Source organism: Misgurnus anguillicaudatus, chromosome 25 (assembly GCF_027580225.2).
Source record: "Misgurnus anguillicaudatus chromosome 25, ASM2758022v2, whole genome shotgun sequence".
NCBI lineage: Eukaryota > Metazoa > Chordata > Actinopteri > Cypriniformes > Cobitidae > Misgurnus > Misgurnus anguillicaudatus.
In genome coordinates, this window is record NC_073361.2 from 14,616,221 (window position 1) to 14,643,264 (window position 27,044).

Here is a 27,044-nt window from a genome sequence, read left to right on the forward strand (position 1 = left end):
ACACTTCGTGCTATTTATACACATCTCCGTGAGACTGGGTTGCAGATTTCCAATTGCTTAAAAAAAAAAAAATTAGATTTCTTAGTCTGATTGATAGATTGACCAATCAAAATCTTCACATGAGAGTTCATTAATATTCGGTGACAATGGCAGCTGTTGCGCAAAGTACAATATTACACTTTTTTTCAAAAAAGCACGGAAAGATTAGCGAGAAGGAGAAAATGTGCCATCTACATCATCTGAGTCTACTTCATGTTCTGCTGAAACAGTGAAGTAAATATGCTGTTTTAAATGTGTACAGGTGTTAAGCTATTTTATTTACAGGTGTTAAGCTATTGCCCCCTCATTTTAAGATGGGACCCCCCAAAAATAAAATTCTAGCTACGCCCCTGGTATAGCTGTCATCATTCTGTATAATGTATGGTTTGAAATGGTATATTTTTCACATAAAAGGGAAAATCCATGTATTTATTTCAACTTTCAACATGCTTGAAAATCTCTTGTGTCCTCTCATCCGGTATGCATCTTTTTGACATTATGTTTTAATTTATTTCTTATTTATTTTGCTTTCCTCGTGTTAAGCATCAAACAAGATCAGATAAAACAGATAAAAACAACTAATTTATAAAGGTTTTCTATTATTGTTATTTGTCCGCCATATTTCCTACCACATATTATCAGGATTAAAAAGTGTGTTATAAAATAAATGTCAGAAAAGTATTTAAAACGTCAAAGCACAGAGTAATAAGACTTTCTGTTTGAATAGGATTTCCCTATCACAATAAAACAAAAGTAAATTACATCATTGTTCTTTTGGTGTTAGTGAGACCAGCAGGGAGTGCTCATACTGTGGTCTGTGTGGGTCCTAAGAAGACCCAAGTATAGTCAGAAGTGGTCTTAACATAGAGGCATAGGTAGGTGGTTGCTTGGGGCCCCCTACCCTACCAGCGGTCATGCAGTCCATGCAGCACATTTGACATATATCTGTTTTTGGATCATTTCAATCCATTATATCATTATACATTTGGTTAATTCTGCATAATCATTTGGAACAGCATATTTTTCAAAGTATTAAAGTATCTTTTGACATTTTTATTTCATTTAAATAGAATAACATCCACACTGTTATATTACTGCTTGGGGGGGGGGTTTGTAAACTTACTGATTGTTTTGGAAAAATAAACGAAAATGGCACGTGCATAATAATTTGGAACACGGTGTAGTTGAAACTGCCTGAAAAAGTTGAAACAGCGCCATCTGCTGTTTCGGATTGCATGGTCACATTTGCGAATATCTGCTGCAAAACACAGTACATATTTGTAACACCTCTGCATTTCCTCTCATATTGCCTTTTCTATTTGCAAAGCGTTTTCTGTTTGTCTGTGAGTCGAGTTTTCCCTTTGCAAAGCAGATTGAATTTGTTTGCAAATTGCTGGATTTGTTTGTATAATTTTGGCACAAAATTCGCTCTATACAGATGGACCAGTAGATTTTTCTTCCCCGCCACAGAAAACAACCACATCAATTTTGTTTTTGTTTGTTTGTTGATCACGAAATACAAAGTATATGAGAAAAACTAGGATTCCGTGTGTATTCAAAGTGTCTCCGTTAATGTTTAAATTCCATTATTAAAATCCACCACAACAGTCTAAACAAATCCTAAATGAAAATCAAACCTTATCCATAATGATTGGACTGCCCCAGAGTCTGTTTTGTGGCTAGAAGAGATACAACTAAGGCCACAATCTCGTGAAATCTCGCAGGATGAGCGCTGCTTTCATTTAAATCCTATAGCCCAAACCTAAACCTAACGGATTTAAGACGTAATTGTATCCTCCTCTTAGCCAGAATCGCTGTTTTTCATCTTTATCCTTCCCTAAAACCTAACCCTAACCCCAGGATCTTGTGAGATTTTTGCGTAGCTCTATCCCCTCTAGCCAGAACCCAGAGTCTGCACTACCAGCGCAAATAAGCAACATGTACCACAAGTTAATTTTTTTGGGAAAAAATGACAACGGGATAATAATGATGAGCTTTTAAAAGCCATCAACTTTAAGAAAAAGCAGAGTTTAGAGTTAAAAACATTTTTGTACACATACGAAACGGCCATTTATGCGAGATATGCGACGCTTTGAGGACGTATTCAGAAATAACAAATATGTTTTCTATTATGCGGCGCTGCAAATGACTTCAAAGTTCCGCGAGAGCTATTCGAGATCAGAATGTTCGGTATGAGTTCTTAAATCTCTCTCGCGGTGCTGTGATGTCAGACTTGGCAGTCTGCGCGGCGCCTCGTGATCGTGAATTCGAACATACCTTTTACATGCGCACAGGTGTTGTGTTTCAGGAAGAACAAGGTTGTCGTGTGGAGGTGTTTTGAATCGAATCTGAAAAGTAGCCAGTCAGGAATTGTCACTTTCTCACGGTATCCGGTATCTACGTGATAGTTAGCATCAGGCAAACTTTTAACTTGAATTAGCAATATTAAAAATGAGTAAGATTTCAAAGATGTTTAAAGGGAGCTCCTCGAGCTCATCCAGCTCAAGGTCTAGTTCTAGTTCTGGGTCCAGCTCCAGATCTAAACACAGGTCTCGATCTAATCCATCACCTCAAGAGGCCATCAACAGACTGAGAGAGACAGAAGCGATGTTAACCAAAAAACAGGAATACTTGGAGAGCAGAATCGAGCAGGAGATCGCGATTGCCAAGAAGAATGGTACCAAAAACAAAAGAGGTAACTTAAGCACAAATGATAATTATGTATACACTTAACGTGAGTTAATTGTTAAGTTTGTTACATTTTAAAAATATTTCCCCACATATTTTTAATAATTTATGTAAATATGTTATAAAAACACATTTTTGTTACTTAAATATTTCCTTATTGAAACTGTAACAAACAACACCCTATTGAAACATGTCATTGAAACGTGGCCTAGCTTTGTTGTGGAGTGACGCCCTGTTGCACCTGAAACATGCAGTTTTTCTGGACACTCCTCGTTTTAGATTTTACGGCACATACAGTACTATAGCTTGGACAGTGGTGTGGTATGATATTGTTTCAAAAAATACTTTTTATTAATTTATTGTATAGACTTGAGGACTAAGCTGAAAATCCTCTCAAGATTATGAAGACAACGACTACCACCACAAGATTTTGTAGTTTTATGACATTTTATAAATACATTCATCCATACATTTATCATGAATTCTGTGTAATTAAACCTAAAAAATAATAGCCAACTAACAGCACTACTAGGTATAATTTTATATGTTTTGTTTTAAAACTGTTTTTGTCATAAATGTTCTTTCGGGGGGCCGCGAAAAAATGCACTTTACACAAGGGGGGCCGCACGCTGAAAAAGTTTGGGAACCACTGTCTTATTGGATCATTTGCAGCTTTTTACAGCAAAATACTGTAGATCATGGCAGCCAAAAATATCCAAATCTTAATTGATATATTACTTGAGTATTGCGGTGTTGGATGCTGCTGCTAATGTAAACAATAAAATGTATAAGATTATTAGGATACTATAAGATGGTAAAATAAAATCCTAACATTTTCAATAATACCCTCTCTTATTTTCTTAGCTGCACTTCAGGCTCTTAAGAGAAAGAAACGTTTCGAGCAGCAGTTAACACAGATCGATGGGACTCTTTCCACCATTGAGTTTCAGCGAGAGTCTCTGGAGAATGCCACTACGAATACAGAGGTTCTGAAGAACATGGGATATGCAGCCAAAGCCATCAAAGGTGTTCACCAGAACATGTGAGTTTCATTGTTTCACACACACCTTCAATTACTCAAATGAATATTGAATGAGTTGTATTAAAAGTTTACAATGGCGGTACATGGGATTACAGAAAAAAAGACTTGGCACTATTTTATGGACAAACTTTGACAAAATTATGGATAGAAAATGTGATGTTCCTTGTATTTACAGTACCTGTTCCTCTAGCATTGTTTTCTTTAGTCATGATAACTCTCTGACAAATAATTATTTGTCAGGTGGCATTTATTTTGGTTGCTCACATATGACTAATATTGATGTTTTTTGGCAACTTCCTCTTAGTCATGTCCCATCAAATTGAATATTATTATTATTAGAGTATTTGAGGGTTGTCTTTGTCTTGTTTGGCTGTTTTTCTACCAATGCTAGTTTATTTTTTGCTTAAGCACCCAATTGTTTATGCTTTTAAGATGTCCTACTTCTAGCTGACAACAGCCTACAGTTATGAAACTGTTTTATTTGGTGTATCTTGTGTTAATTCAGATTAACAACAAATTGAACTGTTTATTGGGGTCTTTCATTATGTTGATGTTATAGAGGGGTGGGGTTTGTTTTGTGTCAAATAACTGTAATAATAATAATTTTTGTCTCTTTTTAGAGATTTGGATAATATTGACTCCCTTATGCAGGACATTACAGAACAGCAGGAAGTTGCTCAGGAGATCAGTGATGCCATCTCAAAACCATTTGGTGATGAGTTTGATGAGGTATACTGTGTTTTAATTTGGTTTACTTTTCAACTCAATAGTAATTAACATTTTGTTTAGGATTTTAGATGAAAAATGTCATGTTAAATATATTAAAGACTGTAATTGGTCAGTATTTCGTTTAGTAATTTCTAACCTTTTTAAAGTTAGTAACACACAGTTAATGTGTGTATTATTTAATTCATTTGTCTAGGGAAAAAATATTAAACTTTCCAAGTAGTCTCAATTATGATGATGTTATAAGCACTATATTAATACATCTGAATTGAATTATTTGCAGTTATAGAATTGCAGAGCATCTTTTAAAAACATATTTTAGCAGAAGAAAGACAAAGAAAAAAGGGAATAGAAAAATGAGTAATATAAAAACAGAAAGTTATGTTTTGATGTTATGATTTTAAAATGGATGCTATTATAGGTAACATGATATTATGATTTCTATAAGATCTACATTAACACTACCAACGGTTAAAATAATAGTCTATTGGTTTGTTATAATCTTGCCGTTATGTTCATAGTGCTATTATAAAATTATATGTGTTTTAATATGGTCACACAGTGAATGTTAAAATGACCTTGCATATAGCAAAGTGTCAAAAAATGTCAGATCCATGTTGACTTTCAAATGATTCTTAAATAATTGACCAAATGCTATTAAAAATGGTTTTATATTGTAACACTGCAGGACATGTCAGCTACTAAAATAATACTACTTGTGTTTGTGTTATGTGTTACTCCTGTTTAGACTCACATTAATGTGGGTAGACAGACCTTTAATAGATAGATGCTTTGATGTGTTTATATATGTATTAAAATGTGTTAGAATGTCTGTTAGACCTAGTTATATAAAGAAGCTTACTTTTTAAAGTTTTTTTATATTCAATGCTGATTTTTCTTTGTTTATTTTAAGGATGAATTGATGGCAGAGCTTGCAGAGTTGGAACAGGAGGAACTAGAAGAAGGTATGAAGAATATGGCTAGATTACCAAGTGTACCAGCTACCAAACTGCCCAGCGCAAGACCAAGCCACCGTGCAAGTAAGGATTTGAGACACCCACAATACAAATACAGCAAAAGAGCAATTTGACCTTTTGTACGCCAACTCTTATATTAATTTCTTGTGTCACATTTTTTCAGCATCCAGGAAGAGAGTGGAGGACGATCATGACATGAAGAAGTTGGCTGCCTGGGCTTCTTAAGTGTGTGTGTGTGTGTGTGTGTGTGTGTGTGTGTGTGTGCGCGTGCGTGCGTGCGCGCATGTGTGTTTGTGTGTGTGGATGTGTTTCTGCGTGTGTGTTTGCACTCTCAAAGCCCTATACTGTACTATTAGTGTCATTACCTGCACTGCCAGGATTTTTTATCAATATATGATGGCTTTTAGAAATATATTGTTGAATGGAAATAAGTTTAACATGAATAATTAATTCAGATGATATTTTTGTCATGCATATGTTGATCTTTAAGATGAAGGATTTTCTGGAAATATTGGGTAAATAATATTTAATAAGTAAAAGTAAACTTTGTTTTTTTTAAAGAAATGTAGAATACTGGGGTCTGGGTCATAATAAACTGATTGTAACAATTTACAACATATTGCTTAATGATTTAATCCTTTGCTTAACAGCAAAATTTTAATCCAAATGTAATTGTTATCCATATTGTATAACTTACTTAAGCTCATAAATCATTTGCATCATATGATAAGCAAAACAAGTAATTTATAAATGGATACTTGGCACCATTATAAAAATAAAATGTATTTATGCTATTTTTTTGTTTTAATAGTTTTTAGGCCTACTATAGTAAATATTGAAGTATGCTACAGTATTTCCTTCAGATTATTAATTCAATATAGTTAATACTACTAAATTATGTAGTGTAGCAATTACTATAAAATGTAATGTTTACGTCTGTATACTGTAGTAAATACCAAAGTATATTTGACGTGATACTTTTCACACTGTTTTTCATGTGGTTAAATACCAAGGAAATAGTTAGAAGTATGTAAAACTATGCTTAAATTATTTCAAGTGGGTTTTGACCATTTGACGAATACAAGGAGGAGGACGTCATTTACTTTACCATTAAAAAGGCGCTAAATCGTCACAGCCGCTAGGTGACGTCTTGAGCTGGCACACACGCGCACTCCCGCCCTTCAAGCAAGCAGGAAATCCCTTTCTCTCACGGATCACCAAGAAAGAACAAAGTTACGAACACACTACCGTCATGAATTCAGACAGACCTTTAAATTCAGCTGGTAAGTGTTGTAAAAGTATTATTTTGTATATGTGTTTATAACGTAGCTTTTATACTTTAATTTAATTTCTAATGCACTGGGTGAATGTGACACGTCTCACTGTTTCCGCCGCTCTGTGTTAACGTAACGTTACACAGGTATATCGCTTACAGGTGGACTAAAGTCTTCACACACCCGTATAATGCGTTTAAAACAACATACTACACTTATTGCTTATATACACAAACGCTGCGATACTGTGAAGTGCGCGTTAAACATTGAGGTTTGTCGTGTAAACTCATTTACAAGTCTTGTACCATCAAACGTCACGTCTTGTGTCGTTTTTTGGGATACTTGTTCAAAGATACATCATTTCTCTACGTTTGTTAAAAAAAATGTACTGTTTTAGTTTCAATGAGTTTTGGCAGTTGAAGTCAATACGTTCAGTCTTAAGCTTTTGGTCGCGTATTTCCTCTTAGCTGGAGGTTGCCCAAGAAACTAACATCATGAGATCAGATTTCAGATGTAGACACCCTATGCTGAGTTTACATCATTTGGAAAATCCGACATAATGTTTAGCCTTTTAAAATATTTCAATATAGGAATACATAAATAGGGTAAATTGACCTAAAGTGGGACACTGCCTAATGTGTGACACATAAAGTGTAAAATATATAAATGCCAATGAAACTGTTTCATCACAAATAAAGACTAACATCTCAAAAATCCAGTCAAACATGAGTGTGGAGCAATCATCGAATAGGAAGCACATTTCACAGAAGTCTAAAATAAAAAAATCCCACAATAGGGCAATTCACCCTACATACAATTATTTACTGTAATAACAGGCTGACATAACATTTATTACTTAACTACTTCACACATGAAAATATTCTGTACCATACTCAAGTATTTATCATAAACTGTAGTAAAATACCTAGATAGTATACTATTTTTAAACTACTATAGTAAAATAAACTACATTATTTACTACAGTTATTGTATATTTTAATTCACTATAGTTAATACTAGTTGTATTTCCTATAGTAGTAAACATTACATAATGTAGTAATTACTGCAATATACAAAAAAACTACACTTAAGTACAGTAAATACCAGTGTTGTAGTCGAGTCCAACTCATTCCAGTTTGAGAGTGTCAAGTCCGAATCAAGACCAAGTCCACTTCCAGTTTTCTTGTTCTGGAATTGATTTGGACTCTCTGGTCTTGGTCTTGACATGGACTCTAAGGAGCTGGATTTGGCTACAACACTGATAAATACTAAGGCATACTACAGTATTTGTAATGAAAACTACAGTATTTTTACATACCACATGCATTAATACATTCATGTTCAGTAGTTATTTGAATTTTAGTTATTTTATTGTGTAAGATAAGAAACTATGAGTGGTACACAAGATATCAAATTATCGCAATTGTGTAGGAAGGAAATGGAGTGCCTAGCGATAAAACATTTTTTTAGGCAAAACCCAGAAGTGAGTTAGAATTTGTAAGAACTTCTGATTACATCGTTCCAAAGTCGATGGTAAAATGCATAAATAAGATCTTGGGTTAACACAAGCCCAAGATATTTTTACATTTTATTCTAATGCGGCTTTCACACAGGACGCAATGTGCGCTGCGCTATGAAACCCATTCATTTCAATGGCTTGTGCCGCACGAGGACGGTTTGTTGTTGCATCAACCAAAACGAGAGCACAGCGGGAAAAAGTCCAAATAGTTTAACTTTTGCGATGCGCTCTGTGACGGCATTCAAACAAGCGCAAAAGCAAAATGGATGAAAAGCTTGTGCTACGTGTGTCGGAATTCCCGGAGCTGTATAATACAAGCTTACGCTCCTATAGAGATGTCGGAGGAAAAGCTGTGTCATGGAAAACACATATCAATTCAACTTGGCATGTCAGGTTTTTTAGGTGTTTTAAGTCAGGTAGCTTGTTGTAAGTAGGCAGCTTAAGTTACATGAAATGGAGAAGGGAAACAGCAGCGTCTGTGTTCCTCCTCCACTACTTAACCCAAATAAAAATACTGTAGTAATTTATAGTAATCCTGCTGAGAGTTTTGAAAACTCTGCCTACTTTGGTCTGACCAGCATAGTGCAAATCTCTAGGCTGTGCTAAACCCAGCGCACAAAAAGCACACCATAAAAAACCCACTAATGATTGTCAAGGAATTTAAATGTCAATGCACATGAAATATTCATCCATAGAGTATGTTCTTATAAGGGTAGATGTTTTTAAATGTGTTTAATAAAGTTTGAAAGAAAGAGCTGTCGGAACCCTGGTGGTGATGTTGAGGTTGATAAACAGTGGTGTAGTTCGCTTGTATAGCCTAAGGTTGGCTTTTTATTTCTAGTAAACACATTTACACTTGAAAATTCATAATAGCCGTGTTCATCTGTTAAGATGATCTTGATTAACGTTTGTCATTTCGAACATAGACCTTATTCTTTGTAATAATCTAAAAGTCTATTGGGAAAAATGATTTTCCCAGAGTGTCCCACTAACTTCCTGCTTGGCCTACAAAAATATGTCATCCCTGCGGCACTCTATTAATAGTATGGGGCAATAGTCAGTACAGTTTAATGATGCGATTGACCAATCAAAATCAAGTATTACATAATAGTGATAGAACAATATATCACAGTGCCGGATATATCAGCAAATAAAACATTTTATTATCCGCATCAATCGATAAATCTTTCTGTTCTGTTCCTTAAATTAGTTGTTTCTAATGAAAAGAAACTGATGTAAAGCCAAAGTCTGACAGAGAGTAAAATTAACAATCATTATTCACTTTTTAAATGTTACACATCAACAACACTCTGGTGTGCAGCTAAATCTACTATCAACAATATATACTGTATGTCTTGTATATATTTTTCAAGTAATTTAAAAGGGTATGCTTTGTTATTGTAAAGTTTGTGCTGGTGTGGAGAAACGAGGAGGACGAATGGATTACAAAAACGTAGAACTTTAATAATTAGGGATGCATAACGATTAATCATGATTAATCTATAGCAGAATAAAAGTTTTTGTTTACATCATATATGTGTGTGAACTCACTGTGTGTAATAATAATGGATTTATGTAAATATGCACATATGCATGAATCATTTTAAGAAAAATATATATTTATATATTAAGTATTTATATACAATATAAATTATACATAAATATACAAATGTATAATATACACATGTAAACATTTCTTAAATATATACATGCATGTGTGTGCATTTATCTATACAAAGTTATTATACACAGTTCACACATATATTCTGCTATAGATTAATTGTGATTCGGCCACACTGCTTTTTCAATATCAGCATCAGTCACAAAAACACATATTCTCTAGCAGAAGTGACTTCTTTTGGTTGGTGTAAAAATGGCTTTTGAAAAACAAACTAGTTATGTCTTTATAATTGTGCCTTACAGCTGATGACCACCACGATCCCGAGGAGGAGAAGCGTTTGGCGGCGGTCACCCGTGAGGCTAACCGTCTACCTGAGCTCCGTCTGATCCTGCTGGGCTGGAGATGGCCAGGTAAGAGCTTAACCGGCAACACCATCCTGGGCCGTGAGGAGTTTCGACTGGAGCGTGCTGCCGAATTCAACGTGAAACGCGAAACCGAAGTGGACGGGCGCAAAATAACGATAATAGACACACCCGGCTGGTTCTCAGCCCAAACCACACCGGCGGAATATCAGCAGGAGATGGTCCGGAGCGTTAGCATGTGCCCGCCTGGACCTCACGTATTCCTGCTGGTCATACCTGTGGGCATGTTCACCGAAACAGACCGGGCTCGGATAGAGGAGAACCTGGCGCTGTTTGGAGAAAATATATGGAAGCACACATTAATTGTGTTCACATGGGCTGAGATTTTAAAGGACAAGTCTATAGAAAGACACATACGAAGGGAGGGTCGTGATCTTCAGTGGGTGGTGGACAAGTGTAAGAAAAGGTACCATGTTATCAATAACTATATTTTTGGTGAGCACCCGCAACTGCCGCAGCTGATGGAGAAGGTGGAGAAGATAGTGGCTGAAGAGGGCAGTTCCTTCACGCTTAAGACAGATGAACCTGAAAAACACAGTCAAGCTCAGAATGAGAATCTGAACACCTCTAATGTGAAAGAAAACAGGGAGCTCGGTGCCAGACCCAAACAGAACGGTTCCTGCAATTCATTGCGATCTATGGACGTCGACCCTCCAGAGTAAGTTTATGTCCAAATGACTTATAGCAGATAATACATTTTAAAATTTATAGTGCTGTCTAGGTTTACACTATTTATACAGTATGCACAGTCAATTTTTTAATTATACTGCAGTAAGAGATGTACCGAAAAGCCAGCCGAATGTATTGATGATAAATGGGAATTAATAACATTTGCTTTAATACAAACAAAATTAACCAGAACAGTATTGTAACATATTTAATCTATGTTTTTATTGTCTTACAGGTTTAGTTGAAGGATTGAGTGAATAATGATGATGGACTGTTCCAGTGCTGCTGTGTTCAGTTACCTAACTTGAAAATGTCTGCTGAAATATCTTCATCACTCCATGAAGCTTCAGGTTATCTGGTTTACAGTAGGAATAGCTTTGAAGCTTAATTCGACAGATCACATCAATAGGAATGATCATACTGATAAACGGTGGCGGCTCGTGACTGCTCATCCGAGGGGCGCTAATTTAAACTAAGTGTTCGGAGTGTCGTGTGTGGTTCCTTTTTCCAAAATATGTGTACGTTGCAACGAGTGATCCTGTGTGCATCATGTGTCTTTTCGGGATGAGTGCCTGCTGCAGACGCGTCTAGAGGGTTTGTTATAAAAGAGACGCTCAAGTTTGCCAGATACTCGCATAATCTCATGCGCAATCAGAGTTTACTGTTAAGGGAGTGTCTTGCGTGTTTTTTGTGAACGTGAGCGTCTCTTTTATCATAAACGGTTTTGACGCGTGTGCAGCAGGCACTAATTTTGACAAAACACGTGATGCACACAGGATCTCTCAAAGCGCAGAACATATAAAAGGAACCACATACATGACGGGCTACATACATGTTGTGATGAACTTCGCATCGAGCGCCCTTGAATAAAGAAGTAACTGGCCGCCACTGCTGATAAATAAACTTCAGATATACTTATTAAAAAGATGCATGTAAATATGACTGCTTTTGTTATACAGTGAGTTAACCAAGTCTTTCTCTAGTACACTGTGTCATTGCTACAGCATTTATGTTGTGTTGACGTTTGTTGTAAAAAAACTGAGGTACCTGAGAAACACTCCTGAATGATAAATTATTTGCACTAATGAATTTAACTATTAGCCTGTAATATGACTCGACTATAAAGCACTAATAACAGCTGTCAGGGACGAGGGTCTTTATGCGATATAATATTAGTTACATTGGTCACTTTCACTATGGTTTGACAGTTTGTCCAAAATCTTATTGAACAGAGATTTCTGATTTGTGTCATATCACTGTTGCCTCCCCCCCGGTAATTTTTAATGAAAGCACATTTATAATATTCCCATTCCTTTTATATTATTTGAGAGTCTATGAAGTGTTTTCATGCCTTTATTTCTGTTTCCAAGTTACTGAATGTTTTAGGATTGCTGTGATGTGTTTTCGTTCTTATGTTTTTATGTAAGGCATATTATGAAATCACAGGCCTAATTATTTTATTTATTTTTCATCTGTCACATACTGTACTGTTTGATTTTTACATCAATATGCAGATATGAATCTTTACGAATATTTGTTTCGGTCCCCTTTATATTGACTTTATTACTCTGTTGTTACTGATGTCACTATGTATGTTTGTCTTATGATATTAGATGTTTCGTCCTTGAAAGAAACTGGTTGCATAGACATTTACAGTGTTTTATGCTTTTAATTGTATTTAACATCTTTGCATTCCTTTTTACATGTACTGAAATTTCTGACAGATATAAAAAAACTTTATTATCAGATGTCTGTGTGAAGTTCTATTTATTTTGTTAAGGTGGTGACTAGCATTGCAATCCTGGTGAAATAGTATCGATATATAATGGATTTTTGACTAGAAAACTTGCAAACTTGAAAAAATTCAAGGCCCTGGGAAGTTTTTGAAAATATACATACATAGATACAGGTCATTGAAAGTGCTTGAATCTATTTTATGCAAGAAGTTTTCTGGAAAAAAAATCCTTATTCCCTGTGTAGTGTAGGATAATATCATAAAAATTCAAGAGGTATTAAGCACACGCGCTTAACTGTTCTCTTTAAATGCTTATATCTTCTGTATGTGAATATTGATTTATACCAAAATGCTTTTTTGCATAGTGGTGTTTGACACATGAAAACATCTCGGGTTACTTATGTAACTGTTCTTCCCTGAGAAGGGAACATACGCTGCGTCTCCCTTGCCATACTTCCTGCGTCCGTGTAAAGCCGTCTTTGGCAATATTTCAGATAGCGATATACTTCCTGGCTCCCGCGTACCCTGTCTTTGTTGTTAAGCCTCACCATTGGTTGAATTTGATATACACATTCAGACGCACTTACCCCTGGAACCGTCCCCAAAGTGTTACCGCAGTGACACAGCTCGAGTTCCCTCGAAAGGGAACTGTAACAATGTATCTTAAAAGGTAACACGATGTAACCTTGCTCTTACTTGAAATGTGTCCTTGAATTTGAGGGTATTGGACCTGGAAAGTCCTAAAAAGGTCCTTGAATTTGAAGTTGACTAAGGTGTGGGAACCCTGAAAATGGCCACAGATGTGCTTTTTAAAATTAGCATCAACTTTTAAATATTTATAAATTATTATAATAACATTTTTAAATATTAGTGGTTTAATTACATGCATTTAGTGAATGCTTTAATCCACAAAGTGTACATTTTATCAGTAATGTATTTGTGTTTACTGGGATTTGAACCAACAAACTTTTTGCTGCTAATGTACTACACCAATTGAACTTTACAAGATCAGAAATATTTAATAAATAATTTATTTTATGTATATATTTAGAAAAACTCTGTAGTATTCCCATCATCATAATAATGTACATTTTTACACAATAACATTTTACTAGTTTAAAATATGACTGCTTTCACATTGTAACACAACAGGTACTGCTTTTAACCACAAGGTGGTGACATTGCTTATTGTACATTTTAACTTTTTGTTTAATTTAGTTTTATACATTATACAAAAGCTTTTACTGGGACGGTACCTTTTACAAAGGTCCTAATATGTACCATTTAGGTAGATATGTACCTGTGACATGCCAGCATGTGCTGATTTGCATCCCAAAGGGGTACTTTTTGGAAGGGTACCCCCCAAGTGACAGCTTTTGCACCTTTATTCTGAGAATGTCGCATACAGTAAGCGCAGAACAAATATAAATCATAGCTGTAGAACAGCGGGACAAATCCATAGTCCATTAGTATTGTTATAAATAATGGATCATTTCACTATCCATATTAAAATCAATACATGAGCTCTCTGCTCATAAGTCTCAGCAATTACCATTGTTTGATGTTGTTAGTGTTTTGTTTGAACATCTTTTTAAAGGTTCCTTTTTAGACGTTCACACTTCTGTCAGCATTTCTTACTTTATTATCAAACTTTAAAATAAGTCATTGTTCTTTATATTATAGGATTACATTACATTCTGTATTCCAGACAAGCTCTTTAAAGAGACATTACTGTACACAAAAAACATGAAAGAAGTGATTTATCAGTTTGCTAAAGTAATTTAAGTAAGGCCACATAAAATGTGGAGACCTTACATGTAAAATACAATGTGTTGTTTTAGATGCTTTTGTGTACTTATCTTATCTTATTGTAAAGGTCCCAGATTTACTACCTCAATCCAATCCCATCTGAGTCAATACAAGTACTGTTAGCTATTAAATTTCATAGGGGTCCGGGACAAAAAGTTTTTTTTGGAAGAAAACTATGAAGGACCTTGTTGGCCCCATAATCACAGAACCTGAGCCAAGGTGTCTCCCCACCTCTCCACGACCTGAACAGCCCTGCTTTAACCATGGCTCTTCCCAAAATTCCTGTTTCCAGGAACTTTCTGCCTCAGTGGTATCTCTTTTGATGGTGATGTGTTATCATTTTAGATTTATAAATAGCCCTTCTAGGGTTGATGCATACCACTCAAGCTCCAATTTTCCAGACAACTGCAGCCCGGTGAAAAATAAACAGGAAAATGACACATAACCATTACAGACTTAAAGACACAATACCCACACACCTAAGCCCACACACCACACTGGATAAGTTTAAATGTAAAATGACTGTGCATGTTTATTTAGGACAAACCATGATTAAGTCTTAAGCAAACAAGTAATTTGTAATGTTCAATCATATGCAAACAATATGAATATATTAGTGGTGTGTTAAAAGTTCAGCTACAGTTTCAAGACTGACCCTGTGTGTTCCCCATGCAGGTATGTGTGATATATCACCCTTCCCAAGCAGTATTAGTACTTAACTTGAGCAGGCGCATGTTTACACAGATCTCACATTTCCTGTCCCAGGTCTCCTGGATTTCCGTAGTTCCTGAGCCATTACTTTCTGGATCCTGTAACCATTGTAACAGGCTATTTTTCAGCACACATAGTCGCTTCTCCCTTCCTTTCAGGGAAGGGACCCATAGGCAGTGAGTGTCCAAAAATCCAACCAGGGAGCATGGCAGAGAGACACAGGTTAATATGAAAACCAATTGGAGACATATACTGGAATATACTTATTTGATGTGTTGCATTACTATTGGTAAGTAGGCAAGTTTATCTTAAAACTTTAGGATATTATGGCATGTTATGTTTCTAGTGACTATGTATACTACTACTTGCGTGAAATTGAGTACTGTACCTTTAAAGCTCTGACGCATGTAAATGGTTGATAATGAAATGTAATCTATTTTATTTATTCTATATCACATTGACCTGTCCTGCAAAACGTTTTTATTATCCCGTTAAAGCTACAAGTTGAAGTCATGAGATCTTCATCTTCCCGTCTAAGTTTCTCTTCGAAGGAACCAATATGGAACCGGTAAGACATTTCAAAATACACACTCAAGTTTGTAATACACATTTATGTCGGCAAATGTATTGAAAAACATAATAAATATATTAGATTTTCACAGAAAATGCTTCATCAAACATATCTCGATTAAACTTTACTTGCAATTCTATCATTGACCTATAGGAGTCGCAGTTGTTACATTAAACATGCGGGCAGTAGTGTTGAGTACATCAGTAGCTCACCTTAGTAATAAACTCATATTTATGATTCATGACATTCACTACTAGTAGTACTTAAGTTACACCTACCATATATACAGTAACAATAAAAACATCATTCATTAACAACACAGTATTTTAGCTTTTATGAGACGAGATAGCGCAGTCAGGCTGGGAGGCTAAACCACTTTTAAACGTGTAAGACCAAACAACCTCAGGCTGGAACATAAATATTTAACAAACAACTAACATATTAAAAATATACATTTTTTTCACAGGTTTTTTTAAATAGGAGAAATAACTTCATTTAATAATTTAAAAGGACCTCAAAATAAAAATTCTGTCATCATTTATTCACCCTCATGTTGTTCTGAAACTATACGAGTTTTTGTTTATTGTGTTGAACACAAATGATCCGCACTTTATTTTGTTACTTGGAAAACTGTTTATTTGATATTATTGCAATAAAATAATAATAATAAAAAACCTATACATTTCCATGGTACTTCCTTCCGTTTGTTTTTCCTAATATGGAAAATGTGTGTTTACCATAAAAATATATTCTGTGTTAGTCAGCAGAATAAAGAATCTCATACAGGTTTTGACCAACATGAGGGTGAGTAAATGATGACAGATTTTTTTTGTGTGTGTAAACTTTCTATTTAAGGCCATTATTAATATATTGTTTAATCAATTCATCGACACTTAAAGTTATGTATATCATTCTTTAATTATCACAGCATTTCATAAAGACATGCCAACCACTGGCCTGTTTCCCACAGCGCCAGTGTGAGTGGGTAGAGGCATGCGCAGAGGGGCGGGTGGTTGAATGTAGAGCAGAGAGCGAGCGAGATCGCGCGTGTGCACGCACGGATGTCACACACTCAACGTTGCGCATTTCACACGACCTGAGTTCGCCATCAGACGCTTGACAAACAGTTAACTTAGCAGAGTACGCATGCATCCGCAAACACCCATGCACGGTAATACTCGTTCAGTCACGAGCAAACATCACGCGGGCGAACGTTATGCGGGCATCATTTAACGGCGCGTGCAAGTCGACTAAACTCTGAGCTTCACGTCTACAGACCTCGAGGGGTTGAGGGGTGTAGCATCCCAACCCCCCTGGGGAACGAGTGAGCCCAAAATACCAGGTCGCGTTGTTGTCTTTAGCAAAGAATCGTTCAGTGCGTGCTAATACTAGTTTGTTGTGCTGCGCTAGGCATCATCTCGCGCACCGTTAGCTCAACATCTCCACACGGCCTCGGAAGTTGATTGGTGTTGTTGATGCTTTTGGTCGCCTGAACAAACATTTCTATCTGTTCTCTGGACGAAAACACGCTTTAGGATGCCAGATCAAATATCGGTGTCGGAGTTTCTGTCGGAAACAACAGAGGATTACAACTCTCCCACCACATCTAGTTTCACCACCCGCCTGCAAAGCTGCAGGAACACAATCAACGTGTTGGAGGAGGTAAGAAACTGCCTGATTTCTCGTGCATTATTGCATTACATGTGTTTACCTTGCACAATCCATATATACCCTATTACATACAATAAAACAGTGTTTATGTGTATCAGTGCGCCTATTGCACCTGTTTGCGTTAGGTACGTAGCTTATAATGCATCTGTTTATATATATAACGTGCTGTTAAAGTCTTTACATTACCAGCGTTAGTATCATGCTTTTGTTTACATTTGCACATTTTTGCACATTGCATGGATGTAATACATTAGTTTATATTACAGCATTGCATACATTTACTGAAAGTCCATTACTTGTTTACTTTGGTTCACTTTATTGTATTATTGCATTAATACTAAAATATCTGAAATCTGAGAGACGAGGAACAACAGTCTGCAGTGTGGGTTGCAGTTTTCCTCAACCAGCTGGTCTGGCTACTGATTCAACTGATGAATCATTTGGTGTACGACCAGGCTTATCTTGGATGGATCTGGGTGTTTTTAAGATTAGTTTTGCACTTGTTTGCTTCAGTCCTATTGTTGGGTTTGACAGGCCCATACCTGTGTTGTTTAATGCAAGCTCATTTAAGAGACAATTGACACTAGTTGTGCTAAAATGTCTTTAAAGAATTGCAAAAGATATGTTATTAGTGATACAAATATTAGATTTCCTCAAATGACCCTACATTAATGTCTGAGTATGAAAACCCGCAGGCACATTATGGTTGGTCTTCTAGGCATTCAAGACAAAATGTGGGTGGCCGACATCATCTTGAAACCATCAGTATATGTAGATAAAACACGTGTAGTAGCACCATGGCATCTTAAACTTTAGCACCACATAACTGTACCACTTCTGCTCATATTTGCAAGACAGGAAGCTGTTCTTGCAATGATTTGAAAAGTAGGTGATGAAATATCACTTGGTTCAAGCTCCACTTCCCTTTTCAAGCAAGTAAAGATGGACATCTTCATCACATTGTACATATTATCTTACCTTGATATCAAAAACGGAAGGATAAAATTACAGTTCACAGTTTTTTAAACGAGTGATACGGCGAGCTCCATTGGATGAGATGTTTTGATAACATGACATACTAAACTTTCCAAAAGGCAAATGCACCGGATTATTGTCTGAGTCTTTCATTGTGTCAGCGTGTATCCCAAGCCATAATGTTGACATTGGAGATGAAGAAATTAAACATGGAGTCAAGCTGCCAGTTGGGTTAGTCATGTTATCTGGGCCACACTGAAGATTTAAACTGCTTTTATGCCAAAGATTGCAGGTGTTTTTCGGCTTCACTTCTCTGGTTTCCAAAATGATCTCTTCGTCGCTCTGTTGGACAGCCAGAAAGTTTCAATAAAGTCCAAACACTGCCAGGCCGAGTCTTTCATGTTACACAGTTCAGTAGTAAACCAGTGTTTGTGAATGTTTTTTTTCCAGTAAAATACGAGAGGAGAATATTAACAATGATTTTCTACACTGTTTTTATTATGTATCTGATGCTGTTTATATTATTTATCAAACTCTAATGCAGGGTCACTAGCTGTGTTTCCATCCACTTTTTTTTTTTGGAGCGCCTTTTGGATTATCGGCAAAAAAAAATGCTGGATGGAAATGCCAAGATGTGCGTAAATTAAAAAAATGTGCCTAAATAACTTATGCGCATAATTGAGATTAATACATTTCTTATTAGGGCTGCACGATTAATCAAAAAAAGAATCACGATCTCGATTCATACATAAATGGAATCTTCTTTCTAAATGACAGCGATTTACTCGGATATACATTAGGACTGGGCGATAGAGCTAAAATGTTTATCATCGATATAATGTGTTATATTATAGATAGCGGTAATTAGAGCTGGGGTAAACGACTTTTTATTAAACAATTAATACATTTTTTTTTCGATTAGTCGACTAATCTAACGACTAATTGGACAATTAATCTAATGATTAGTTTCTGTTGCTTGATTAATAAAAACTATAATGTATCTCAAATAAATGCCAAAAACAATTTTTAATTATATACTTTAAAGGATGTATCAGTGATTTCAGGCCAGGGGGTCCATAGTCCATGAAAGAAAGCGATGTGTAACTATGTATCAAGAAAGCATGAATGAATGCATAATAAGGATGAATTTTAAACATTTCTGCTGTATTTCTGTTAAAGGGATTCACCCAAAAATGAATATTCTGTCATCATCTACTCACCCTTATGTTCTAAACCTGTATAAGTTTATAAGATACAAACGTTTTCTTTTTTAATATATTTAATTAGCTTTAATGACAGAGACAGTTTATGCTTATTATAAGACCGAATGCATGCAATACAATGTTTATTCGTTTAAGACGTACGGTAACCACATGTTTACTATGAAAATCACAAAGACAGCTATTTTGACATATGAGCATTTGTCCGTTTAAGCCAAAAAGACGCGAACATGAAGTCGTTTAAGCTCTGCCTGTGCACGTGCGCTATCGGATATGAGCGTCGCACTTTCAAGTTCAATGTGCAATCCAGTCCAGTAGACAATCATACAGAAGCCTATAAAGATCACGTCAAGAATTAAAACACGGTGCTGGGTTTTGTCATAAAAAGAAATCCCAATCGTAGACTTTATTCAGTCCACAAGAAAATTACTATACACACTTCCAGCCATACGCTGAAATCATGTAATATTAGCAATGTACGACTTCACTTACATCATTTTAAAGACATTCCAATCACCGACATGGTGTGACTAAGCACCAAAAATGTTATAAGGGTTGGCACTGGCTTTTTCTACCTAACAACAGCCATCCCCGGTCGGAGATTGGTTGGAAAACTTTATTTTGGTTTTGAGTGGTTGTTGAAAGTGCAGATCTCAGAGCCCAGGCTGCCTAAAGAGACGCGTTTTTTTGACAGCCAGCTTATGGAACGGGCAGCTAGCGGATCGTTACGAAAGATTAGACGAATGTGATCTTACATTTTTTTGGGGCGTTAAATTTAATGTTTTGCGAAGCGTCAACGCAAAAATATGACGTAAGCGGAATTTTGATGCGTCGCAGCAGGCCTAGTGATAATTATTGATACATTTTATTAAAGTGGAAGGTTCCCCTAAAACAACAGCCAGATGACGTCAAAGTACAGCGAGAGTGATTCGCGAAATCCTACGGAGGAGTTTGCTTTAAAATCGCTCTCGCGGAACCTTGACGTCATCTAGCTGTCGGTTCTTGCGATGCCGCATGAAGTTGAACAAACCTGAAGGCTGCATCGTTTAGTGTGTGGAGCTAATGACTCAGTTTCGCGCAGTGCATTCTGGTTAATTGAGTCCATCAAAGACCATTACGAAAATTACGCTTCAACATACTATCAATCTAATAATCCAAATCGTGCAATTTTTCCCCCATGTACAATTGAAAATGGACATAAATTACCCGTGATAACAGGCTAAAATGTCTAGGGTTCAATTCCGCTTTAAACTTGTAAAAAAAATAACAAGTAGAAAAAGTTTTAATGTAACCACTGTATGTGTTATTTACACACTTTATTAAGGCAAATAATAAACAATTTTAGTTTAACAGTACAAAAAAGTGTATATCTTACATAAAAATTAAATTGTTGTTAAATAAACTTCTTTATCAGGGCATATAATAGGCTGTTTAAGATCTAGGAACGGCGATGTAATGTAATCCAATGCAGTTTTAGCAATGCATTAACAGGCGTCATATCAAACGCCCCCCCCCCCCAATCGCTATAGATAAAGGTGTATCGGCGGCACATATCGATATGGTTATATAAACATTATTTTCCTGTTTTCAGATGCTGCATTCACGTGTTCACGCATTTACATTACAACATTCCAATATGCTATGTCAGTCAAACTTGCTCACACAGGGTAAAACGCTGTTCATTTTCCAATCAGATCCGATCGTTTCTCTCATCTCTCTTCCTCATTTGCGGCGTTTCACTCTCACTCGTGTAAAGTATAACAAGGCGGCAGACCTAAACACATCAGTTTACTTGGTGAATTTGGAGCGGCAATTTTTACACAAAAGAGAGAAAAAACGAACAGTTATAATGATATCTCTTTAAAGGCAGATTGAGGTGTCTAAATTTGCGTGTCACAACTGGTTGTAAACATGCTAGCAGTATGCAGAAATGGTCTTAAAATGCGCTCGTATTCAGGAGCACTATCATGACAAAATAAATAAAAAAATTGGTTCGTGAGATTGGTCAAATTAAGCATCGATCGATTTTTTAATTGTAATGATCAACGGATACAGATCAGTGACCGATCAATCAGAGCTGATCATGCTTAACATTTAACCAGCACATTTATAGTCTTAAACGGTTCATGTTTTTTTTCCAGTGTGGTATATTGATGTGGTGTGTCCGCATGTAGCACGCTGATGTTGCAGACACATGAAGGGATGTTGTGTTGAAAGCTTCCAGCTTGATCTGATGCTTTCACTCCGTTATGTAACTTCCAGCAGTCAAACGCAGAGCCAAAGTGAGGTGATTCCAGGCCAGAGAGAAACAAAACAACTCAAAAACAAGGAGCTCAGACTGACAGGGACAGATGGAGATATTAGCTGTGAATTTGGGCATGCATGCCGACATTGGCACACACAGAGATTGTGCATGCCACACTAACCCTTTTATTATCTTTCTTTTTTAGTTAAGCAAGGCAGATGATGACAGGCCACTAGATAATTAAACTCTTGTGTGGGTCTGTTTACCTTTTGACAAATTTGATGTTACAGATCGGAATTCAAGCTAAACAACAGTTTGGGATTTTTTCAACCCACTGTAACATACACGATCCTTAACATTTCATACGCAAAACACAATGACAGTGACAGATGTTTCGCATCGCAGCTGTTCGTATATTGTGTATACATGCATGTGAAAGAGTTGGAATGGCCTAATGGTTTTAGGAGGAGATAGACTTACAGTTAAATGACTCGATTAAGTCAATGTCTGTCTGGTTTTATTTTACATACACATGCACAGCTGCAACATTGTGTTCTCCAATAAACAAGCTAACTAAATGCATGTCTAACATCGATTTAATGGCATAGACATTCGAAACTTTATAGCCCCCTCGAGTACTTACATAAACGGGCCTGCATGCTTATAACCTGCGTTTGCACACTTGCCGTGAGTATTTCAGAGAAAACAAAGGAGTGTGGGGGAGGATTCGATTCATTCGAGGTCTGGCAACCAGAGATCTGCTTCTCATCCAGATGAAGCCTGCAAGTCCAGCAGCATACTAGCGTAAACACAGTTTAGTGCTAGTCATAATGTAACGTTATATTGAATGGCCTAATGGTTTCAGTCAGAGCAGATAGACTTACATTCAAATGACTCATGCAATTAAGTGACTGTCTGGCTGTATTGGATATACAAGTATACACAGAGAGAGAGGTCACATGTTTTATACCTCACTTTGTACGGAAACAAAAGGAGACTGGATGCTAATCGGCACAGACAGTCCTGCGCTATGGGACTCCTCATAGCCTCGTGCTTTCTGTGTTTGTTAACATCACGGATCAGAAGGTTACAGCAACAGACAACAGCTGGATCAGAGAATCCGAATTTGCAATCTTTGTACGACCCAACGATAAGGATTTGATAAGGATCAACCAGTTCCAGGTTAACGGGCCCTAACACAAAAGAAAGATCAGGTTTTTTTAGCAATGCTTTTTTACGAATTTGCTGTAAGTAATTATTGTTAACATCATATTGGTGGTCCTAAAGGTCAAGGCCCAAAACTCTCTCACACTGGCCCTGGACCAGTGGGCCAACTTTTTGTTGAGCCCTACACTTTTAGTGCACTCGTAGCATATATTTTAACATGTTCCTGTCGTGGTACCTTTTTCGATGTTTTGAGATGTTTTGTCTTCATTTCTAAATCGGAACATGACCTGGTATGATGTGGTTTCTTCTGTCAGTTTGAGTGGAAGAAGAGAGTATTCACACGGGCTAATTTTAGTCCAAACTAACATTTAACCCACTGACATCTGTTGTGTTGGAAGACATTGACACATCTGTAGCTAATGCAAGGTTTGTCGGAAGAGTGTCGGTCAGACCTTAACATCCGAGGAGAGTCGGGTAGCAGTCAATAGAAATCACATTTGCACTGGGAATGAATATTATAGCTCTATTTTAAAATAAAGGGGTGGTTTCCATGACAGGGCTCATCATATTTCCAGACTAATGGCGCTATTTTATTGCATAGTACCCCACGGTTTGATTTGGTTTGGTTTAGTTTAGGTCGGGTCAGCTTACTTTTGGAGCTTTTTCACTGGATGCAGTACGTAGTACCCGATACTTTTTTAGTACCACCTCGGTTGGGGTTCCAAGCACCCGAGCTGATACCAAAACATGATGCGAAAACAACGTAGATCACTGATTGGTCTGAGAGAATCGTCACTACCTGCATCATCGCTATAATGTTAAAAAATTAGCTTTACCTTCGTGCTAGCTTGCGCTGTATCGAGCAAACATGTTGTCATCCGTGCTTTTAGCGATGAAAAACATCCACAGGTTTAAAACCAGGAACACCATAGCAGTTTTTTATACAGACTTGCAGTTTGTAGCGGCACATTTGCAATGCACGTGCGCATTATGTGTGTATATGCAACTTAAATGAGGCTTACCGGAGCGCGTCGACTGACGACGCCACCGGTGTTTGTAGAGAAACTGTCATGTGATACAGAGGTAGTGATAAACACAATGTGCAAACATCTTTGTGGTGGTCAATTTTAATTTTGTGGCAGACTGAGAAATAAATGAATGTATGAGAATGTACAACGACGCTCTCACTTGTATGATACAGCAGCAGGCAGCGCAAATATAACGACACGCCTATAATCCCTCCCACTGCGACGTGATACTAAACACGATGGAAAAGCTAATCAAGCCAAAGTGAGGTGAGCTGACTCAACCTGACCCAAACCGTGGGGTATTATGCAACGGAAAAGCGCCATAAAATGCATGTTTGAGCTTACTTAATTTAAAAACGACATATGTTAATATATATCAGTGCCATTGTTTTGTCTCAAGATGCACACCAATATTGATTTTTGTAAGGTGTGTTTATATAAATGACTTCAATTTTCAAATAGACCAGCATAAGCTGGCAAAGCTGGTCAAGCTGGTGGGTCAGCTGGTCTTCCAATCTGACCAGCATTGTACAGCTAGACTAGCTTAAAAAGTGACAAAAACTCAGCTAAACACAGTTTGCTACACCAGCAAAACCAGCTAAATCCAATCTGGGAGACCAGCTAAAACCAGCTCACCAGTTTATGCTGGTTTTAGCTGGATTTTTCAGTAGGGATAACTAAGTCCTGGATTGATTTAAACCCTGTCCGGGAAAACGCCCTCTAGTAACCTGCATTAGTTATGTTGCATCCCTAATGTTGGTCAAATCCTAATGGAGAAGACAGTCCCAGAATGCATTGTGGCACCCTCAGTGATGGAAAAATCCATTATAGTGGAGAAAATATCCGCTACGTATCTGATCTATCTTTATCAGTCAATTACGGGCATATGTTCAGTTTGATATTACATTTCAGTCAGATGGTTTGGCTTAGGTTTGTGACAAAGATTACAATGATGTAGAATTACACAGCTCATATTAAGATAGTAGTAGTAGTAGTAGTAGTAGTAGTAGTAGTAGTAGTAGTAGTACATATGAATATGTTAGACTCACCTGTATTGTTACTGAGTCAACTTGTACTTTATACTTAGCAGGTGGCGTGCTCTTGAAATATTGAGCTGTGATTAAACATTGTAGATTTTCTCATGATATTTCATTCAGTCCACTTAACATCTTTTTCCAGGTAATTGTGCCTTATGTCACCAGCATGTTTTTGCATTACGTGCTTGCCGCAGACACCAAGCTGCGGTGCACGCTTGCAAGATGCATGCTTCTTCTACAGTGATGTCATGCTCTTGCCGTGTACTCTCTCTTTTATAGCTCTGAAAAACATTAAACATTATCATCCTAATTAGATTGTTTGCATAATTGTGTGTAATTATTATGTTTATATAAATGTATATATGTATATGTATGTGTATGTATAGGTGTGTATTTATATATATAAAATAAATTAAAAACGTCAGCTTTGTTTATCACCATCGCAGACTATGCCTTACACCGTTTTCCCCTAACCATGAAAAGTCAGCTTTATGAATCACCTCTCTGGCTGTATGCCTTCTCGCTCTGCGGGCCACGGACTAAACGAAAACCATCTGTTGGATTCGGGAGGCTGCCGTGCTCATTGAGCGGTGACTGTAGCTACCCCGGAATTTGAGCGTGGAAGACCGTGATCACATGAAATGCTCTTTTCTGCTCGTAAGAAAAGCTCTAGCAAGGCGTGACGTGTTTCGGTCCCAAACAATAGGCCAGTCCTTCGGGACTTAGTTAGCCCATTTGAAGAATTCATTCCCAACGTGAAATGTAATGTATTCTTTCGGGGCCATTTTCACTTTGTGTAGTGTAATGCTAGCCACCAGATGTTCGAGCATTACGGCTTTAATTTATGGCCCCTGACCCTGTAAAGACCAGGCAGAATTCCAGCTTTCATCTGGAATTGTGGAGTTGAACCTGTTAAAAGGAAAAATAGGAAAATGTTGTAGAAAAGAGGCTCATCTGTTGCAGTTGCCTGTAACAAAAATTGCCCTGTATGATGTTAATGCTTCCTCTTCTTACTCCTACCCGGTTTGACAGTACATAGAAAGTTTGCTGTCATGTTTCTGGAACAGTGGTTCTCTGGTGGGTGTTGACCCAGAAACGGTTCGCAGATCTGTTTGCATTGAAAAATTGTGAAATGCAAATAATAAAATGCAGCTAACCGTGTAATCATGTATAGTTTGGACAGCAAAATAAGTAGGCCTGTCAGCTCTTAAAATAAAGGGGCAATGCTTCACATAACTTATTTTGTTGATGGTAAAGGATGTGCATCCAATCAAGCCACAATTCTTTAGCCACTTGGTAGCAGCTATAGCCAGATTGGATGGATGGACATGTTTATCCTTGTAAATCACAAAACAAATCTATGCAAGTTAAAATAACAAAGCAGTCGAGTTCACTTCTTATGCTGCGTTCACACCAGCCGCGGTAGAGGCTTCAAGCGTGAGTGATTTCAATGTTAAAGCTGACATAACACAAGACGTTTTTGCCAATCTAATGTTAATCTTGCTTATATATAGACAGGGTCCGAAATTAACTTTTTGGCTCACCTGCCACGGGGACTGGTAGATTAAAAAATCCACCAGCCAAACACATTTTTTACGGCCAGAATAATAAACAGCCTTTTTTTGTCACATGTACATTAATGTAATTTGCTGTATTCATGGCAGGGCTCGCAAAATTTCAAAATCAATAGGGCATCTAACCACAATGTTTAATCTGCTATTCTTGTTGTTGTTTTGATGCTGTTGTTTTTTAACAAACAAAAAGACTGGATTTCCATGTAAACCAACTTTTCCTGCTCATCCCCACACCAGATATACTCACCATTTAAAAGTGGTTTAGTGGGTCACAAAACTCACAGTTTGGATCATCCAGTTACAGATTGGATCATATTTTCGATC

The 27,044-nt window shown here is 36.9% G+C and overlaps 3 protein-coding genes across 9 annotated transcripts in view; all 3 read left to right on the top strand.

Annotated features, from left to right (window-relative positions):
* Positions 1–2,317: 2,317 nt before the first annotated feature.
* On the top strand, positions 2,318–6,087 carry chmp4c (charged multivesicular body protein 4C). The gene is made up of 5 exons (XM_055182260.2): positions 2,318–2,734; positions 3,592–3,769; positions 4,390–4,498; positions 5,409–5,535; positions 5,636–6,087. The coding sequence occupies exons 1-5, from the start codon at positions 2,491–2,493 to the stop codon at positions 5,695–5,697; spliced, it is 720 nt and encodes a 239-aa protein (XP_055038235.2). The 5' UTR covers positions 2,318–2,490; the 3' UTR covers positions 5,698–6,087.
* Positions 6,088–6,597: 510 nt separating this feature from the next.
* On the top strand, positions 6,598–12,725 carry gimap4 (GTPase IMAP family member 4). Its single transcript, XM_055182761.2, has 3 exons — positions 6,598–6,755; positions 10,189–10,966; positions 11,213–12,725. Exons 1-3 carry the CDS (start codon positions 6,725–6,727, stop codon positions 11,220–11,222), a joined length of 819 nt encoding a protein of 272 aa, XP_055038736.2. The 5' UTR covers positions 6,598–6,724; the 3' UTR covers positions 11,223–12,725.
* A 2,640-nt stretch (positions 12,726–15,365) lies between these two features.
* The window catches only part of asap1b (ArfGAP with SH3 domain, ankyrin repeat and PH domain 1b), an 86,572-nt gene continuing 74,893 nt past the window's right edge, over positions 15,366–27,044 (top strand). For 6 of the 7 annotated variants that reach the window (XM_055181661.2, XM_055181659.2, XM_055181663.2 and 3 more), the window contains exons 1-3: positions 15,367–15,521; positions 15,730–15,800; positions 17,339–17,465. In XM_055181661.2, coding sequence (XP_055037636.2) covers positions 15,745–15,800; positions 17,339–17,465 — 183 coding nt within the window. In that variant the 5' untranslated portion in view covers positions 15,367–15,521; positions 15,730–15,744. Of the gene's footprint in view, positions 15,522–15,729; positions 15,801–17,338; positions 17,466–27,044 lie in introns of all 7 variants that reach the window. The other variant, XM_055181666.2, reaches the window with a different exon arrangement.